The sequence below is a fragment of the Canis lupus genome, chromosome 4, assembly GCF_003254725.2.
Source record: "Canis lupus dingo isolate Sandy chromosome 4, ASM325472v2, whole genome shotgun sequence".
NCBI lineage: Eukaryota > Metazoa > Chordata > Mammalia > Carnivora > Canidae > Canis > Canis lupus.
Window position 1 is genome coordinate 20,300,775 of NC_064246.1, and position 14,963 is coordinate 20,315,737.

General features: G+C 36.7%; 1 protein-coding gene and 1 pseudogene across 8 annotated transcripts in view; both read left to right on the forward strand.

The window, feature by feature from the left end:
• CCAR1 (cell division cycle and apoptosis regulator 1) overlaps positions 1–14,963 on the forward strand; it is a 61,492-nt gene that overhangs the window by 18,643 nt on the left and 27,886 nt on the right. For 6 of the 8 annotated variants that reach the window (XM_049109017.1, XM_049109014.1, XM_049109015.1 and 3 more), the window contains exons 3-10: positions 594–766; positions 1,400–1,444; positions 5,546–5,578; positions 9,148–9,341; positions 10,216–10,330; positions 10,449–10,641; positions 12,588–12,717; positions 12,960–13,121. In XM_049109017.1, the coding sequence (XP_048964974.1) occupies positions 594–766; positions 1,400–1,444; positions 5,546–5,578; positions 9,148–9,341; positions 10,216–10,330; positions 10,449–10,641; positions 12,588–12,717; positions 12,960–13,121 (1,045 nt within the window). The remainder of the gene's footprint in view (positions 1–593; positions 767–1,399; positions 1,445–5,545; positions 5,579–9,147; positions 9,342–10,215; positions 10,331–10,448; positions 10,642–12,587; positions 12,718–12,959; positions 13,122–14,963) is intronic. The other 2 variants (XM_049109020.1, XM_049109019.1) reach the window with 1 other exon arrangement.
• Positions 2,645–2,770, forward strand: LOC112652062 (U4 spliceosomal RNA; annotated as a pseudogene).

A 14,963-nucleotide genomic window follows, 5' to 3' on the forward strand; every position in this document is an offset into this window, starting at 1 on the left:
AGAGGGAGAAGCAGGCTCCATGCAGGGAGCCTGATGTGGGGCTTGATCCCGGGACTCCAGAATTGTGCCCTGGGCCACAGGCGGGCGCTAAACCGCTGAGCCACCCAGGGATCCTGCTAAAAATACTTCTTGAGAGAAATTTAGGCTCTTGGTCTAGGTAAGGTTGGTTATGGTCATTATGTAGTTTAATTTTATAAAATAGTGTTTTTCTGTATCTGTTATGACATTTAGTATAAAGCCACTGGGATCGGGATACCTGGGTGGCTTAACGGTTGAGCATTTGCATTTGGCTCAGACCTGGGATCGAGTCCTGAATCAGGCTCCCTGCATGGAGCCTGCTTCTTCCTTTGCCTATGTCTCTCTGCCTCTCCCTCTCTCTGTGTCTCTCATGAATAAATAAATAAAATCTTTAAAAAATAAAGCCACTGGGATCTAGGGAGGTACATGAATCAGTTAAATTTAATAAGCATTACTGGAATTTTGCTTTAGGTTTTTACTAAACAATGGCAGGACATAATTTATAGCTAAGCACTTATGGAAAATTCCTAGACTGGATCCAAATAATGCTTTTTTTCTCTTTAATCTCATTTTAGCTGCATTGGGTGTCCAACAGCCATCACTCCTTGGAGCATCTCCTACCATTTATACACAGCAAACCGCATTAGCAGCAGCAGGCCTGACCACACAAACTCCAGCAAACTATCAGTTAACTCAGACTGCAGCCTTGCAGCAACAGGCTGCAGCTGCTGCAGCTGCATTGCAACAGGTGAGTCTTTATTGTGTTTCAAGATGTGTATATTAAACTGTCCTATCTGAGTAGCTAGATAATAATTTTTAAGAATTAATAATTTTAGGGTTTCTTTTTAAGATTTCTTTATTAGAGGGAGGGAGAGTGCACGTGCTTTCGCATGAGCAGAATGAGAGGCAGAGGGAGGGAGAATCAACCTGAAGTATACTGCGTGCTGAGCACAATGCCTGAGGTGGGGCTGGATTCCAGGACCCCGAGATCATGACCTTAGCTGAAACCAAGAGTCAGACGCTTAACTGACTGTACCATCCAGGTGCCACAATAATTTTGTATTTTTATTATGCTTATTGTTTTATAGGTAATAGGAACTATATATGCCTAAGACATATAGAACAGTGCAATTGCATGGTCAAAATTCTTAAATTCTTAAAACAGGCAGTTCTTACACCTTAAATTATTTGAACAAAATTCAGTTCTTCATGAATCCCAGAGTGTAAGAAATCACTCTTTTGCTTATTTTTGGTGAAGTTTAGTTCCAGAAAAGTTCTTTGTTAAGTGTGACTTTTATGTTTTTGTATGTATATATATCACTTCTTGAAAATGAATAAAACTGACATCCATACTTTTCTTTGAAAAATCTTTTTTTTCCAGCAATATTCACAACCTCAGCAGGCCTTGTATAGTGTGCAACAACAGGTTAGTTTATATATTCTATATTTAAAAAGTGATTTAAAGAAAATCATTTGTCCCAGATTCAATATATATAGATTTCATCTCCTGTCAGGTATAGTAATGTATGATTTGAATTATTTGGAGGTGGGCTAAATGAGGTAGGCAAAAAGGAAGGTCTCCAAGTAAAAGGAAGGTAGAAGAGAGGTCCTAAAACCCCAAATCATCAAGTAGCAGTCAGTCTTTGTCACATGTTTGTTTGTTTCTGTTTTTAAAGATTCATTCATTTATTTGAGAGAGAGTAAGAGAGATGTGCACTTGCTCAAGCATAAGCAGAGAGGAGGAACAGAGAGAAGGAGAAGCAGATGTGCACTTGCTCAAGCATAAGCGGAGAGGAGGAACAGAGAGAAGGAGAAGCAGACTTCCCTCCTGATTCCCCGCTGAGCAGGGAGCCACATGTGAGGCTCGATTCTAGGCCCCCGGTATCACAACCGGAGCCAAAAGCAGACTTTTTTTTTTTTTAATATTTTATTTATTTATTCATGAGAGACACAGACAGAGAGAGAGAGAGAGAGAGGCAGAGACACAGGCAGAGGGAGAAGCAGGCTCCATGCATGGAGCCTGATGTGGGTCTTGATCCCGGGACTCCAGGATCACACCCTGGTCCAAAGGCAGGCGCCAAACCGCTGAGCCACCCAGGGATCCCCCAAAAGCAGACTCTTAACATACTGAGCTGCCTAGGTGCCCCGTTACATGTTTCTAAGAAAGCATGCAGAGGATAACCTAGAAAGAATTTCTGTATTACTGAATACAGTGAATACAGCCCAGTTCTGTCTGGAACATATAGCTCTACTATGCTGTACTAGATCACCTGTGAAAATTATAAGATCCTTTTTCCCATTTGAAGCTTTAACTCTAGTTAGGTCATTGGCTTTGAGCCTTTATTTTATTTTATTTTTTAGAAAGACAGTGTGCAGGGGTGGGGAGAGGGAGAGAGAGAGACTCTTAAGCAGGCTTCACATCTGGCTTGGAGCCTGAGGCCCCGAGGCGGGGCTCATTCTCAGGACCCTGAGATCATAACCTGAGCCAAAATCAAGAATCGACTCTTGACTGAGTCACCTCAAGCACCCTATTTTTATTTTAAGTTTTTTAAATGTAAGTTCTCCGTCCAGTGTGGGGCTTAAACTCCCAACACTGACAAGAGTCACATGCTCTACTGACTGACCCAGCTTTGCACAGTGGCAGTATCGTAGCCAATGAGGTTTTTCCAAGGTGCGCTTATTGCTAATTGAAAACTTTTCTACTGACTGACCCAGCCAGGTGCTCTGTGAATCTTTATTTTTTACTGTGTGTGTGTGTGTGTGTGTGTGTGTGTGTGTTTAAGATTTTATTTATTTATTTATTGGGGATTCAGAGAAAGAGGATTATGCAGATTCCCTGCTGAGTGGGGAGTCTGACTCAGGGCTGGATCCTAGGACCCCAAGATCTGATGTGAGCCAAAGGCCAATGCTCAACCAACCGAGCCACCTAGGCATCCATTTTGTTTCTCTTAAGATTCTACTTATGAGTGGAATCATATGGCATTTGTCTTTCTCAGTCTTATTTCACTTAGCATAATACCTTCTAGGTCCATCTCTATTGTCTCAAATAGCACAATCTGATCCTTTTTATAGCTGTGTAATATTGTAATCTCCCAGAGTGTGTGTGTGTATGTGTGTGTGTATGCACTAGGTTTTCCTTATCTACTTGTCTACTGATGGACAGTTAGGTTGCTTCCATGTTTTGGCTATTGTAAATAATGCTGCAGTAAACATAGGGGTCCATATATTCCAATGGTGGTGGTATTAATTGGGTTATATGGTATTTCTATTTTTGATTCTATGAGGAACCTCCATACTATTTTCCACAGTGGCTGTACCAATTTACATTCCACCAAAAGTACATGAAGTTTCCTTTTTCTCCACATTCGTACCAACACTTGTTACTTGTGTTTTTGATTTTAGCTATTCTGACAGGTGTGAGATGATGCTTCATTGTGGTTTTGATTTGCATTTTGTTGGTGATGCATGATGTTGAGCATCTTTTCATGTTTCTCTTTTCCCATCTGTATGTCTTTTTAGGAACAGTGTCTATTCAGTTCCTCTGGCCTTTTTTTTGTTTTTGTTTTTTAAGATTTTTATTTATTCATGAGAGATACACAGAGAGAGGCTTTTGATGTAAGATTTTATATATTTTCTTTATAATTTGGGTTTTAACCTTTTATTGAGTATCATTTATAGAGCCAATGATTTTTTTTACTTTTATTTTTATTTTTATTATTTTTGTATTTATTTGAGAGAGAGTACATAAGTGAGTGAAGAGGCACAGGGAGAGAGAAGCACGGAGCCTGATGTGGAGCTCGATCCCAGAATCCTGGGATCATGACCTGAGCCAAAGACAGCCGCTCAACCACTGAGCCACCCAGGTCCCCGCCCCCTGGCCCGTTTTTAAGTTTTTAATTTTTAATTTTTAAAAAATATTTATTTATTCATGAGAGGCAGAGAGAAAAAGAAGCAGAGACACAAGCAGAGGTAGAAGCAGGCTCCATGCAGGGAGCCCAATGCGGAACTCTATCCCAGTACTCTAAGTTAACACCCTGGGCCAAAGGTGGCACTAAACTGCTGAGCCACCCAGGCTGCCCCCGGCCCATTTTTTAATTGGTTTGTTTTTTGATATAAGATTTTGTGTGTTCTTTATATATTTTGGTGCTAACCACATAATTGGATATATCATTTATAGAGCCAATGATTTTTTTTTTTTTTTTTTTTAAGATTTTATTTATTGGGATGCCTGGATGGCTCAGCAGTTGGGTGTCTGCCTTCAGCTCAGGGCGTGATCCCAAAGTTCTGGGATCGAGACCCACATTGAGCTCCCTGCAAGGAGCTCACTTCTCCCTCTGCCTATGTCTCTGCCTCTGTCTGTGTGCCTCTCATGAATAAATAAATAAAATCTGTAAAAAAAAAAAAAAAAAAAAAAAAGATTTTATTTACTTATTTGAGAGAGCATGAGTGAGAGTGAGTAAGAGAGCATATAACTGAGTGAATAGGCCAGGAGAGGGTGAAGCCGACTCCCAACTGAGCAGGGAGCCTGATGCGCAGCTCGATCCCAGAACCTGGGATCATGACCTGAGCAGAAGGCAAACACTTCAACAGACTGAGCTACCCAGGAGCCCCTCCCCAATGATATTTTTGATGCAAATAGCATACTGATGATAATCATTTGCAGCATGGTGACTAATATGTCAGTACTGGAAATTTTCCCATCTAGGGACTTGGTTGATTGTGTGTGTGTGTGTGTGTGTGTGTGTGTGTGTGTGTGTGTGTGTTATCCCTATGAAATAAGATAAAACATCAATTTTTTTATTGGATGAGTTTGGTTTTTTTGGTTTTTAAAAAATATTTTATATTTAATAATCTCTATGCCCAAACTCACAGCACAGAGAATAGTAGTCACATGCTCTACTGACTTGAGCCAGCCAGGTGCCCCATTGAACAAGTTAGTTATATATCAGGTCTGCAATCAGAAATACTTCTAGGAAATGGCTATAATTATTTCTGTTACTTTTTTTTTTAATCATTTCTTTTAAAAGTTTATTTATTCATGAGAGACACAGAGAGGCAGAAACATAGGTAGAAGGAGAAGCGGACTCCCTATGGGGAGCCTGATGTGGGACTCAATCCTAGGATCACGACCTGTACCAAAGGCAGACGCTCAACCACTGGGCCATCCAGGCACCCCACTTCTGTTACTTTTACCATAGATATATATATTTTTTTTTGTTTAAGATTTTTTGTTGTTGTTGTTAGAAAGGATCAGCGGGGGTGTGGGGTAGAGGGAGAAGGAGAGGAAGACTCCCCATTGAGCAGGGAACCTGACTCGGGGCTGGGTTGCAGGACCCCGGGATCATGACATGACCCAAAGGCAGATGCTTAACTGCCTGAGGCATCCAGGAATCCTCCACCATATTTCTTAATTAGAAATGAAGTACCCATTTAATAGGAATTTTTTTAAATGAGAGCATCTATGAAACAATTTTGATTGACCTTTTTCTTTTTCTTCCCTGTTTTTGTTTGTTTATTCTATTTTCAGTTACAGCAACCTCAGCAGACTCTTTTAACACAGGTTAGTTTGGCATTACATTATTCCTTTTGGATATCTGAATGAAGAATAGACCAAAAAATTTTATTCCTGTTAAGTATTTCTTTCAGGGTTTGAAGATGAATATTGGTTTGGTTCACATATTAGTTTAACAATACATGGAATTAAAGATGGAATGCATGTTGTTTTTTTGTATTTAATGTTTTTGATTGCAGATCCAGTTGTGATCTAGTTTGAATACATATGAGGTCTTATTTTAAACTTAATTCTGATTTTGGCATTTATACTTTCATTATTGGTGATATTTTTAGGAAAGTTTTTTTTAGGTGTTATATCTTTTAAGCTTGACCTTAGTTGGTGAAGCTATTGTATTACATTATTAGCTTAGTTTTTCCAGCATTAGCAGCATTAAAATGTTTTTGAACTTTTAAAAAAATATATTTATTTGAGAGAGAGCATGTGGGGGGGAAGAGTAGAGAGAAAGGGACAAACAGATTCTTCCACTAAGTGTAGAGCCTGATATGGGGCTCGATCCCTGACCCTGAGACCATGACCTGAGACAAAATCAAATCAGGCTTAACCGATTCAGCCACCCAGGTGCCCCTGTGTAGTGCTCCTTTAGGTTGTGGACTACTTAGAGTCTCTGTTGCAAGTTTTATTATTTATAACAATTATTTTAAAGTATAAAACAGGTCACTTAGATGACTTCAGTCAGGTATGAGTCTTACTATCCACTTACGTCATGATCTCAGGGTCCTGGGATTGAGCCCCGTGTCACGCTCCCTGCTCAGAAAGGAGTCTGCTTATCCCTCTTCCCCTGCCAGTCTCCTGCTTGTACTCTCTCAAATAAACTAATATAATCTTTAAAAATAAATAAATAGAGTTTGAAAAACCATCACTAATTTCACACTATACAAAAATCACAAAATTGTAAGCTATGGGCTGGATTTGACCAAAGAGCCATGGTTTACTGACTTAAATTGAAATATTATGAAAATGATAAAAAAGGAAGCAGAACCTGTAATAATAACTGGTGATTGTCCCATGGGTAGAGAATTTAGGTAGCTGAGGAACACAAGTTTTGTAGTCTATAGCCTTTCATACCATTTTAGTCTTTAATGTGTTAATTTTTGTAAAATTTCACTTGAGAGGTCAGCTTCACTTTGGTTTTGTTAAGGAATCAAAATCAGCTGACACTGATCTTGTAATCTTAATCTCCCAATAGTAGGATTTCCAAACTAAGTAAAACTATAAAAATTAGTCTTTTCAAAAAAAAAATTAGTCTTTTCTTAGAATAACATTTCCTAGTATGTGCTCATAAGTCATTATTGTCAGGATGTTAAAGAAATTTTATGAGTAAATAATTGTGTGGTCCTAGTTTGAGAAATGTTGAGTCCTTTCACTATATTTAGGATTTGGCTTTTTTTTTTTTTTAATTGTAGAAATTAAGAGACTTGATTTATTGGGCAAGCATAAAACATCATGTTTTGTCTTGAAGAGTCAGATGATTGGTTTTATTACTATTTACGTATAGAAGTTTTCATCAGTAATATGCTATGTTTGTGCCAGAAAATAAATGAAAGTAACATTTTTCTCATTTGTTTAGTTTTATAGAAAGTAATTGATACATAAGACTATATTAATATAAGATGTACAACATAATTCGATTTATATATATATGATGTGAAATGAATTACCATAATAAGTTTAGTTAACATGAGTCATCTTGCATAGTTATAGATTTTTTTCCTGATGAGAACTTTTAAGAGCTACTTTGTCAGTGCTTTCAAATATACAACACAGAGATGCCTGGGTGATTCAGTGTGGTTGAGCGCCTGCCTCTGGCCTAGGGCATGATCCTGGAGTCCTGGGTTTGAGTCCCATATTGGGCTCCCTGCATGGAGCCTGCTTCTCTCTCTCTGCCTATGACTCTGCCTCTCTCTGTGTGTCTCTCATGAATACATAAAATCTAAAAAAAAAAAAAAAACCACAATACAGTATTATTATAGTCATCATGCTGTATATAACATCCATAGAACTTACTTATCTAGAAATTTGTGCTTTTTGACAAACTTCACCCATTTTTTTCTCCCTCCATGCCTCTGGCAGTCACCAAATCTGTTTTCTGTTTCTGTGAATTTTTTGTCTTTTAGATTTCACATGTAAGTGAGATCATACATATTTGTCTTTCTCTGACTTACTTCACATATACAGAACTTTCCTGAGTATTATGCCACTATTGTTTTGAATTTCTAAGAGGGGACTAAAATTAAAATTCACTTGCTTTTCCTTTTTTCTAAGTAATCTCTACTCCCATCTTGGGCTCAAACCCACAACCCCAAGACCAAGAGTGAGCCAGCCAGGCACCTCTAATATATGCAGTATTTTGGGGGGGCAGCACAGGAGGAAGGAGAGAGAATAGTTTTTTGTTTTTGTTCTTGTTTTTAATATTTTATTTATTTATTCATGAGAGAGAGAGAGGCAGAGACACAGGCAGAGGGAGAAGCAGGCTCCATTTAGGGAGCCCGGCATGGGACTCGATCCCGGGTCCCCAGGATCACACCCCAGGCTGCAGGTGGTGCTAAACTGCTGTGCCACCAGGCTGCCCAAGGAGAGAGAATCGTAAGCAGACTCCATGCGCAGCACATGAGTCTGATGACGGTCTCGATCTCACAACCCTGAGAAATGAAGTTCGGATGCTTAACTGCCTGAGCCACCCAGGCCACCCAATATGCACTTTTATTTTATTTTTAAGTTTTTTAAAGATTTTATTTATTCATTCAGTCATGAGAGACACAGAGAGAGGGGCAGGGACATTAGCAGAGAAAGAAGCAGGCTCCCTGCAGGCACCTTGATATGAGAATTAGTCCCAGGATTTGGGATCATGACCTGAGTCAAAGGCAAATGTTCAACCACTGAACCACCCAGGTGCCCCTGCATTATTTATTTTAGAGAGAGGATGTGTATTTGTGCTTAAGTGCGGAAGGGCAAAGGGAGAGGGAATAAAGAATCCCAAATAAACTCCTTGTTGAGCACAGAGCCAAATTGGGGCTTGATCTCATGACTCTGAGATCATGACCTTATCCGAAGAGTTGGACACTCAACCGATGAAGGCACTCAGATGCTCCCTGCAGTATTTTTAAAACTCATTTCACTATGGTATATATTCTTTTCCTAGAATAATATGTGAAAACATTTGAAGGAACTTAATGTTGAGGTAGATTTAAAGGAAAGAAAAGCTTTTTTGAGACTTGATTTTCATCTTCAAGGTGTACGTGTGTGTTTCCTAACTTCAAATAAGTTATTTTTAGTATTTTGGGGATCCCTGGTTTAGAGCTTGCCTTTGGCCCAGGGCGCGATCCTGGAGACCCAGGATCGAGTCCCACGTCGGGCTCACTGCATGGAGCCTGCTTCTCCCTCTGCCTGTGTCTCTGCCCCTCTCTCTCTCTCTCTCTCTCTGTGACTATCATGAATAAATAAATAAAATCTTTTAAAAAAAGTTATTTTTAGCATTTTGAGTTAGAGCAGTCATTTTTTAATTTCTAGAGTCTATCAAATCACTAGCTTAAGTTGATCTTGATTTTGTTTTGTAGCCAGCGGTTGCACTGCCTACAAGCCTTAGCCTGTCTACTCCTCAGCCTGCAGCACAGATAACTGTATCATATCCCACACCAAGATCCAGTCAGCAACAAACCCAACCTCAGAAACAGCGTGTTTTTACAGGCGTAGTTACAAAACTACATGATACGTTTGGATTTGTGGATGAAGATGTGTTCTTTCAGCTTAGGTAACTTAATTAGGTGTTGGCAAATGCTGCCTGTATTTAGCATGAAATGTATTGATGAGGCCTAATTGTGGCATAGGATTGTGTTTTTGGTATAATTTTTTGTTTTAATCATCTAGTATTAATTTCTATCTAACCTTTTTTGATGGAGAATATGAGTGAAGATATCTTCTGGTTACTGAATAAAGTAATTATGGTGAATTCTTTATACATGTTTCATAGGAGTGAGTTAATTTTTCCAACTCTTTATGGGCAGACAGATTAGAGATTGAAATAGTTCTGTGCCTTTTAAAATTTAATCTTCTGTTTGACATATCTAACGACACTATATACTAAAAAAGCATTTTTATTTGAAAAAATAATGAGTAGGATTGAATGATTAATGACAAACATTCAGAATAGTATTTTGTTACTGTAATGGTGGTTGCATAAAAAGATTTTCCTTGGATGTTTCAACTATATTCCTAATGAACTGCCTTAGAAGTACTTCATTTTGGGAAATTTAATTATTATGAGATTTTTCTAAAAATGGGTCTCCTGTTTTCCATCTTCATTTCTCCTATCACTCCACAGCCCAAAGGAAATCAATCTTACACTTGGATTATTAAAGTTAGAAAGTACTGAAGAAGGACGGACACAATATTGGTAGAATATGGGGTGCAAAGTTATTTCTTCCACTTCAAACCCTGTACTTTTTAGAGAGGGTGAAACGTGAGTTTTAAAGAAGTCTAGGAGGTATATCTACTTTTTAAAGGGGCTTTTTAGATTTCCTTTTCAGATAGTTTACATTAGATAAAATACAAATATAAGTGGGGTTTTTTTTTTTTTTTGAGTAATCTCTTAATTATATGTATATTTAACTTAACTTTTTTTCCAGTGCTGTCAAAGGGAAAACCCCTCAAGTGGGTGACAGAGTATTGGTTGAAGCTACATATAATCCCAATATGCCTTTTAAATGGAATGCACAAAGAATTCAAACGCTACCAAATCAGGTATATAAAATACTGAGTTAGGTGTTATAGAAATGTGGTGATTCAGTCCTCTAATTTTCAAAGTGTTTTCTTCCTATTTAATTTTATTTTTGTTTGGTTGGTTTTTGTTTTTGTTAAGAATCAATCCCAAACTCAACCCTTACTGAAGACTCCTCCTGCTGTACTTCAGCCAATTGCTCCACAGACAACATTTGGTGTTCAAGCTCAGCCCCAGCCCCAGTCCCTGCTGCAGGCCCAGATCTCAGCAGCTTCTATTACACCATTATTGCAGACTCAGCCGCAGCCTTTATTACAGCAGCCACAGCAAAAAGGTATTACTTACAATGTGTCTTTCCTGTTCCAGATTAACACATAACTTTTACAGCTGTGTAGTTATTAAAAATAAGGAGAATATGCTTTTAATTATAAAGGGCAGGGATTTCCAGAATACTTGAAAGGAAGTTTAACTATCTTGTGTATACCACTTTTACTTCTGTAGCTATTTGGAAGTATTTTTATATTATTGCTCTTCTATAAAGACATGCTCTTTGTGAACTTAAAAATCAGAACTGTTAATCCCAAGTCCTTTTAGGTATCTTACCTGTAATGGAAGAAAATGTCATATAAATATAACATTTTATTCATTTATTTATTTTTTAATTTGAGGGTGGGGGGAGTGGCAGAGAGGGGGAGAGAGTATCTTCAACAGACATCCCACTGAGCAGTGAGCCCAATTTGGCTGGGGCTTGATTTCAGGATCCTGAGATCATGACCTGAGCAAAAGTCTATAATAGAGTTGCTCACATAACCGACTGGGCCACCTCAGGTATTTCACATATATATTGTCTGGTAATAGAACTTTAAATTATTTGTGGAATTATAGTGCACGACATAAATGAACTGTATTTTACATTTTCCTTTGCAAATTATTTGAAACTATGGACACTTTTATTGAAATAACATTAACAGGATAGCCTTGGCTTAACAGCAGCATTCTTAATTAGTTGTTTCTAGTTTTTGTTTTAAAATTTATCTATCTTAGCACAGGAATAGGGAGAAGGGTAGAGGGAAAGGGAGAGGAGAGGAAGAACCTCAAGCAGACTCCACTGAATGTGTAGCCCTATGGAGGGGGTCATGACTATGAGATCTTGACCTGAGCTGAGATCAAGCGTCAGATGTTTAACTGGCTGAGCCACCCAGGCACCCCTAATTAGTACTTTTAAAAATGTTAACTTGTGGCATTTTCTCTTATATTAAAATAATTGCATACTTAAAACAAAATTATTAAAAAGATTACAGTGTAATGAGTTACTAAACACCTATCTAATCAATACTTGGGTAAAAAAATACAGTTTTGCTAGTTTACTTTTATAATAGCTTTACTCTCTAAATATGCATCCTCATAATACAGTTTAGATTTGTCTCTCTTTGAATTTTACATAGTGTGATTCCATTTATATAAACAGTTGTGTAGGACTTAATTTTTTCAACATTATGTTCTAAAAGTTTTTCATACTATTTTTTCTATCTGGCTCATTCTTCATTTTCATTATTAGATAATATTATATGTATGAATATTGTACAGTTTATTTACAATTCTGTTCTCTGGTAAACATTAGGATTGTTTCTAGTTTTTTGGTTTCAGAAGATGCAGCAATAAATGTCCTTGCGTATTTGTTTAGGGGCAATGTGCCTGGATTTCTCTGGGGCATGTATCTTCAGGAACCTGCTTAAGATTTTCTTCTCCTCACCTTCTGTCCCTACCCATAACTCACTTGTGCACTCTCTCTTTAAAAAAAAAAAAAAAAAAAAAAAAAAAGGCTTTGGGTAGAACACATTATAGGTGATGTTTTGTAATTTTATTGCATGATACTAGGAGGTATATGTCAACTTCTTCCATTAATTGATGCTAAATGTGATTACTAGGTCAGAGTAGAGATCTCTCCATTATAAGGAATTCTTTATGTATAGGTAATCTTTGGATGATAGTTTGGCAGCCTGTGAATACCTCATTGTACAGCAATCTTTGGTTTATTGTTTATGGATCAAGGATTTCAAACTATAGCCCTTTGATTTGGTCCATGGCTGGTTTACATGACGCCTGAGCTCCAAATGGCTTTTGCATTTTTCAATGATTGTAAAAAATAAATACAAATATACAAGTGATGTCTGCTACCTGGCCACAAAGCTTAAGATACTAGCTAGTTTTCTAGTTGTAAAACTCAACTAGGTAATGTTTTTAGTTGAGCTAAAATATTTTTTTCTCTGTCTTTTAAAGCTGGTTTATTGCAGCCTCCTGTCCGTATAGTTTCACAGCCACAACCAGCACGAAGATTAGATCCACCATCCAGATTTTCAGGAAGGAATGATAGAGGGGATCAGGTGCCTAACAGAAAAGATGACCGAAGGTATTTTTAAAGTATACTTTTGATGGTGGTGATGGTTGCACATTGTGAATGCACTTAATGCCACGAATTGTATGTTTCAAAATGGTTATGGGGGGAGTTTGTGTATCACATATTGTACTATTTTTAGAAGTTGTTAAACTATATTAGAGAATCTTGCTTATATTATCTATTATATTTATTTTATCAAATAACTCTTCAGTAATGCTGGCAATATTAGTAATTTTAGAAAATTTTGTTTTAAGTCGTGAAAGGGAGAGAGAAAGACGTAGATCCAGAGAAAGATCTCCTCAAAGAAAGCGTTCCCGGGAGAGATCTCCTCGAAGAGAGAGAGAACGATCACCTCGGAGAGTTCGACGTGTTGTTCCACGTTACACAGTTCAGTTTTCAAAATTTTCCTTAGATTGGTAAGTTCTTTTCCCTCATTGTTTTTATTGAGTTTCCAACTCTGTAATTTTGTCTAATTTAGTAGGATATATGGAGATATTTTTCTTAGAACTTTCATTCGTGATCTTTAGTTTACATAGGGCAGAAATGCAGTTTGAAGTAGGAATTGAGTCTTTTGCAAGGGTGTATTATTTTCATATATTCATTAAAGATAACAGCTATTAAAAAAGACAGCTGCTCTGTAATGAACTTGTTTTAATTTGTTTCTTAAAGTTAGTCATTTAAGGTCCAGATTTATTGATAACTTTATTAAATCCATGGGTAGTCCATTGTGTATGATGAAATGGACCAATTATTTAAAGTTAGTTGTGACACTGTACCATGATAGCAACATAGACCTACATATGCTGTCACAGACATAGAACATAAATACATGTGCGTAAATACATTTTTCAGCCTTTGGAGTCAGAGGTAATGGACAAGTTATTAAGAGTTTCTTACTTTAACCTGTAAAATCGGAATTTTATCAACTAGGTGAATTATTAAGGTTAAATTGAATTCATATATAGAGAGCACTTTATCCAATCTTAGCAGTTGTAGATACTCCATAATTAACGGTGGTGGTGAGATGTCATGGCCAGGTAATAACTTGAAAGTTGTAATTCATAAAATGGCAAATTGATAAAATGACTAATTTAGTCTTAAGGGAAAGGAAGAATTATTTAAAGGCCCTGGGAGTGGCAGTTGTGAAGAGATAAATTAATAGAGAAAACAAATAGTAAAATAAAAATGAATCATTAAAAAAAAAAAAAGAATCATTAAAAGCAGTGTTTAAAGGTCTTTAGCATGGGAACAAATAACTATATGCACTTCAGTCTCCTGAGGAAATATTAGTGTGTTTCAACAAAGAATAGTGTAATTAATACTCAAAATACCTATCAAAAATTTAAATTTCTGTGTATTCATTTGTAAGTTGGGTAAAACACTGTAATTTACTTAAGCTACTCAGTGCCAAAAAAAAATCTTGCTTAGTAACTTTGCTTAATTGTTACAGTTAATGGTCATTTAGTCGTGTGGTCAAATTTATATTTTTCTTGTTATTCCTGTTTACTTGTATTTTTAAAATATTTAGGCTACATATATCAGAGTAACTTATTAGAGCCAAAAACACTTCTCTAGTCCCAAACATATTGAATAGAGAGAGCATCTTTGCTCTAGACTGTTCCAGTATGGAATGCTACTTTTGGGGAGAATTGTCATGGATAGGATATAAATTCAATAGTTATCTATCTTCTTCCAAATTAGACCTTCAGTTTCATTTCATCACTTCAAAATAAATTCCTAGAATATCAAATCAACCCATTACAAAAAAAATCATTTTAAAATATCAATACCTTTTCTCATTGATAGTTGTGGAAATCAAGATTGTTTTATCGTAATGTGGTTAAAAAAGACTGTATGCCAAGAAATGACTCATTTGTACATTGTTTTATTGTAGTTTTAATACTGGTAAAACACAACTAATGATGGAAATACTGGTAAAACACAACTAGTGATGGAAAACTAAGAAACTGTTACACTTTGTTTGCAACACTTAAAAAACACAAACCTCTAATACCTACTTTACACATTTTCTTTTTTTTAACAGCAGAATCTTACCTTATTACAAATGTACCTAACAAGTTTATTGTTATACATTTGTTATTTTTAGGCTTCAAATAAAAAGATACCCCTACAAATATATTAAGTCATATTTTATACCCTTGTCTTTAAAAAAACACAATTGAAGAAAGAAGGTAATAAAAAAGATAATGTATTTATCTTTTCATCTTACAAATTGTTTTCCCCTTTTTGTTATACTT